Source organism: Tachysurus vachellii, chromosome 11 (assembly GCF_030014155.1).
Source record: "Tachysurus vachellii isolate PV-2020 chromosome 11, HZAU_Pvac_v1, whole genome shotgun sequence".
In the NCBI taxonomy this organism is placed as follows: domain Eukaryota; kingdom Metazoa; phylum Chordata; class Actinopteri; order Siluriformes; family Bagridae; genus Tachysurus; species Tachysurus vachellii.
Genome location: NC_083470.1, coordinates 13,048,200 through 13,054,157, shown reverse-complemented (window position 1 = coordinate 13,054,157; position 5,958 = coordinate 13,048,200). Strand labels below are relative to the sequence as shown.

At 40.6% G+C, this 5,958-nt stretch overlaps 1 protein-coding gene across 1 annotated transcript; it reads left to right on the top strand.

Moving 5' to 3' along the window:
- On the top strand, nt 1-1,657 carry atoh1a (atonal bHLH transcription factor 1a). The gene has a single exon (XM_060881570.1). The coding sequence runs from the start codon at nt 127-129 to the stop codon at nt 925-927; it is 801 nt and encodes a 266-aa protein (XP_060737553.1). The 5' UTR covers nt 1-126; the 3' UTR covers nt 928-1,657.
- The last annotated feature ends 4,301 nt before the right edge of the window (nt 1,658-5,958 follow it).

The following is a 5,958-nucleotide window of genomic DNA, read 5'->3' as shown; positions in this document are numbered from 1 at the left end:
CAGTAAAGAAATCCTCCTGTGGAAGGAGTACGCGCAACAGGTGCAGGAAGGAGACCAGAGCCCCCGTCACCGCACACACACTCACCGGTCATTCATATATTTTTTGGAAACCTCCGTCCCGCGAAAATGGACGTCATGGGCACCTGCGAAGACGCGAGCACGGTGGAGTCGGACGCGGCGTGTGGGGAGCGCTTTCCGCTCGCTTTGGCGCTGATGGAAGGCGGCGATGCACGCGCCTGGCTCGCTCCTTCACACGCTGAATACCTGCCGCACAGCTCGGGGTCCTCGAGCACGGAGGGCGTGTCCGGTTCGCACGTAAACAAGGGTGCAAGGGTGGGGGGCGCAGTACGTGTGCGCGAGTTGTGCCGCCTCAAGGGAGCGACGCGGGCGGATGAGGGCAGGCAGCGCGCCCCGACCAGCAAACCCGCCAACGTGGTGCAGAAGCAGAGACGCATAGCGGCGAACGCACGAGAGCGCCGGCGCATGCATGGTCTGAACCACGCCTTCGACGAGCTGCGCAGCGTCATCCCCTCTCTCGACAACGAGAAAAAGCTTTCCAAGTACGAGACACTCCAGATGGCACAGATCTACATCAACGCGCTGTCCGACCTGCTGCGTGCTCCCGGCGCAGAAGATGACGCAAATAACGGTGACATGTTGCCGGCCGTCTACGGGGGTGAAAGATCATCAAACTCGTTTCCTGTTCAGCTCGCCGGCGTTTCATTCCCGTATGAGGAAGACGCGTTTGTGTCGCTCGGAGCGAGCAAGTCTGCCTCTGAATGCAGTAAAGACTCTCCGCGGTCCAGTCGGAGCGATGGAGAGTTTTCACCTCACTCGCACTTCAGCGACTCGGATGAGACACACGCAGAGATGCACAGTGAAGACGAGCTGTGTGAACTGAAGCTGAGTCGCAATCGAGCCTTTTAGAGACGCTGAAACAAATCCAGACGTCCGTCAGTTCTTTGTGTCAATCGTATTCGCCCTATTTTTTTGTAATAGGTTTAAGTTTGAATTGGTTGTTTGACTTCGATTTTATGACCAACTGAATTGTACGATGTTTGTTATTGTTGTAGTTTTCTGTAACTTGTACGCCAATAGAATCTGGTTGCCTTGTCGTGACATTGGCGAGATTCCCCACGCCACGTCAACTGTCTCGCGCAGCAGTGCCATGGGGCCAGGATGTCATGCAAAAACTGTCTTCCGAAAAAAAAGAAAGAAAAAAAATGTGACCCAATTTGTGCATTTATACGATAAGAATACGATTGGTTGGTTTGTTTGATTGTTTGTTTGTTTTTTTTTAACTCGAAGAATTTGCTACTTCTAAACTTCACTTGCACTTTAAACACGGGCCATAGGCTTGAGAAACACGCTTTGAAATAGGACGAGATTTTTCTGTTGTTTGTATGTAGCCTAGTAATGCCAATTTGTCAAGGATATTTAATATAGCCATTAGACGTTTTGTACATTTGTTAAGTTTGAATATTCGATTTCGACGCGAGGTTATTATTTGTATTTAACTTCTGCTTGGAGATGCCGGTTAAAGTGTCTATTTATTTCCGTTTGCCTTATCTTTTTTAATGATAAAAATTAGCAGATATGCCACATGCTTTATGTTTTATTTGATTTTGGAATAATAAAAAAAAAAGAATCAAAACGCTTTTTTGTATTATTTACTGATGTCTCTGATGATGATGATGATGGTGATGATGATGGTGACGATACTGAAGACATTCAGCATTCTTACTGTGAAAAAAAAGTTTAGATTGGTCAATATTTTCTCATAAATATCACAAACTAGGGCGCACAGAGTGACTCTAAATAGTTTTAGTAGTTAAGTTATAAAGTACTTAGTGATTATAATTGAACTGCAAATTAAATTAAAAAAATGTTTTTTTTTGTAAGTGAAACAGTTCTAATTTAGTCTAAATAGTATCTGAGCTGCGATAGAATGTCATTTAGTCTTTATTATCGGCTTCAGATCAACAATCTTCTTCGATTAGCTGAAACATTATAATGCATTCGTTGTAACTTCTTGAAGAGACCTGATATATGTCGTTATATATATCGTAAATCCCCGAAATATAACAGAGTACACTGACGATGTGTGAGGAAATTCTAAAAAACTGACTACAGTAACTGCAACAATCTACTAAACTGTTAAGAGTAAGATTTAAGTGATTTAACAGGAAAAAATCTTGAAACAATAAATGAAACAATAAATAGTACTCAGTTACGCACAGAAATGTCCACGCACATTAACAACAACAACAATAATAATAATAGTAATAATAATAACAATACTACTACTAATAATAATAATAGTAATAATAATAACAATACTACTACTACTAATAATAATAGTAATAATAATAACAACAATACTACTAATAATAATAGTAATAATAACAACAACAACAACAACAATAATAATAATAATAACAACAACAACAACACTCGGACCCACTTTAAAGATAAATACGATTAATACCCAAAATATACATTCAATGAAGAATATGCACAATAATTTAATTGTAAGTGTATGTAGATTTCCAACTAGGGAAACAGAAATGGCAATTAATGACCTGCCACAAGCTGTATAAGCAGGTTTTTTTGGTGCTACTGTATGTTACAACATCATAAATATTCTCAATCAGCACCTTAACAACTTATTTATTTATGCAGTTATTTGGCTTTGAAGTGACCGATAAATCTTTAGTGTAGCCTGAAGTCAGACTCAGAGACGCGTTCTAAGTGTTGAACACAAAGAGCTGCGCGCGCGGCTGCTCTAGTGGTGTATATTAATTGGCGCGCGCTCTGTTGGCAGGCCCGTGCGCGCGGTGTTGAATGTCTTTAGAGTAGCACGCGCTGTCAGCTGGTGAGCGCGCCACGTCCTTACACACCGCGAGCTGCCGTGTCCCTCAGGACCTGACTCCAGAGACACACACACGCTCAAGCGCCCGCCAATACGCACCGGGTGCCCATACACACGCACACACACACACACAGAAAAATCTAGGTGCTCATGCACGCACTTGCAAACATGCGCATCTCTCTCTCACACACGCACACACGCACACACACACACACACACACACACACACACACACACACACAGAGAGAGAGAAAAATCTAGGTGCTCATGCTCATGCACGCACTTGCAAACATGCGCATCTCTCTCTCTCTCTCTCTCTCTCTCTCACACACACACACAAACGCACACACACGCACGCACACACACACACACACACCATTAATAATTACATAATTTTATTTATTCTTCCACATAATATTCCTATATGTTCCCTCGCCAAACCACCACAACGCTTCCAAAAACATTTCACTGGAAAAGCTAACAAATTATTAACGACTTTGAGCTCTCAGTACCACCCCTTGTTTTGCCCAATCAGATTACCATGTGAATAATAACAAGCAATATCATGTGCACCCTTGCTTTGATCAATTATTTACAACTTTTATTTTTATTCCGTTATCTTCCCTTGAACAACTGAAGCCATCTGTATTGTACCTGTTATTGCGATGCGCAAACGATAAACACTCTCAAATTTCACAACCATAAAGTTTGAGACTTTTTTTCACCTGGGGCAAATTGTTAGTAAAAGATCCTTATCAGCTCACATGAACTTTTACGCTGTCTATATAATACAGGCTGTTTGTATAATACAAGTTATACCTTTTGTTTAATCTAAAAAAAGATTCCAATTTATTTCTATTTATAGAAAGAAATTGGAATAAGAGTGTTGTGTTGGGTGGAAAAAGCAACAAAAAAAATCTTTTTTGGGTTTATATGCTGGTTTAACAATTATTTTTATTATTTCAGCCTGTTAACTAAACAACAAGTCCTTGTTAACCAAAGAGCAACAGGCTACTAATGCCCTTAGTAATTTAAGTAATTGCCCCCACCCCCCCTGCTCGCACCACACTGCAATGAAAATGCCCCGGCAGCTTTGACACTGTCGTTTCATTTTAATTGTGCAGTGTTCGTAGTAACAGCTGCTAGACTGCATAAGATGAGACTGTTTCGCGTCTCATGAAATATTGAGCATGCATGAGCGTTGAGGGCAAAACGTAAACAACACGCCCTTCTCTCACGTGCGTGCGTGTGTATGTACGTGCGCGTGTGTGTTGAACCAGGGAATGAAAGAGGAAGCACATTCTATCAGACTCTATAAAACAGTTGATCGTTTTGTTATGCAATATAAAGCAGGTAACAATGTTCCAGTGACTTGCAACAGGTTCAAAACGAAGAATAAAATTCTGCGCTACTGCATGGCAAATGAATTATTTGTCTGATGCAGTAGTAAGTCTTATAAACTGGATTAAAAATGAACACTTTAACCACTTAAATTATGAATTTATTTAAAAATGTTAATTGGCTCAGAAATGAAACATTAACAGATGCAGAGTAAGAGATGAATTTTGATTTAACCAAACTTTAGCAAACAGAACGAGGCTTTACCATTACCGACATCTGACTATGTTTATGTGATGCTATAAAGTAGTGTTTCAAATTATTTCACTCTGCTGCATCCATTTATTCATTTGTTGTCAGAAATAGCAAAAAAATCTGGATATTCTGCACACAAAAAAGTCAGTATTTTTAATTGAGCAAGTGTGGACAGAGTACTTGTTTGTTTCTGTGCTTTACCCCATTGAAAAGCAAAGGCCCTGCATTTAATATTAGATAAGGAGAGTGGGAGTCTGAAAAAAAGGGCTTGGATTCTCTTGGGACATCAGAACAAAAGCTAAAACTAGGCCGTACTCTCCATCTGCTGTAAGTCTGAGCAACAGGCAGAGAGAGAGAGAGAGAGAGAGAGAGAGAGAGAGAGAGAGAGAGAGAGAGAGAGAGAGAGAGAGAGAGAGAGCGCCAGAGAGCATGGCAGTGAGAGATAAGATGCACTGAAGGTGGAAGTCACACCAAAGGAGGAGCAAGAAGTTCATCTTCACATATCCTCTGACACAGCTAAACCTAAGTCTTAAGCAACAGGCCCAGTGTATCATTCCCAGCCCAAACATGTTTCATTGGGCATCTGCTGCATTTCTAGCAACAAAAGGACCATTTGGATCTCAGTTTGAAGAGGCTGCATAAAACTTTAATTTCATGTGGCATGAACTTCTCACTATGTGCACCTGAGGATGAACCACAGAGGTAAAAAAAAAAAAAAAAAAAAGGCTGGTGCCTTTTTAGAAAGATCATTATCTGAGTAAGCAGGGAAAATAATAGAAAATGTCACATGAGATGATGGCATGAATAATGCATAAGCTTTTCACAGCAGTCCGTAGCCCTTGACGATGCATATCAGTGTAGAAGAGTGAACAGTGTAACAGTGTAGCATATCAGTGTAGAAGTCTTCATATATGAGATCTGGGATAGTGTGTGCTACAAATAACACATATTTTGTTGATATTCGTCTAAAAATATCATTGAGGTTTTATGATAATAAATATTAACCAGTTTATGAAAAGTCAATAAATCAACTCTTACTAGAAATCAAAAATCTAGCAACAGCAGTGACAAGTCTGAAATTATTCTATTAATTGTATCTAAAATCTATTAAGTAACAAGGCATTTGATTGCAGTGTAAATATTAGCTTGCAGCATAAGAAAAAGGAAGTATGAGTTTATTAGACAGCATTGTCCACTTGTCTTTCTTCACAGTGCCAAAGGAAAACTGAAAGAACACTGCAGAGCTCTCTCATCTTTGTTCCTCCCCAGGCTGACCTTTTGTGTCTGCAAAATGTTCAAAGCGAATGTACCTAGACCAACATGAGGCTTCTTGGGTAACCATCTCTTTCAGAAGCTCACAATGGTGAGGCCAATTATAATGTCGTTCAATGGCCTCTGAGTCTCAGTTACATTCATTGCAAGGATATGGATGTGTGTGTATATGTATAGGAAACACCTTCGACTGTAGGGATATTTACCCTTTACGGTGACTT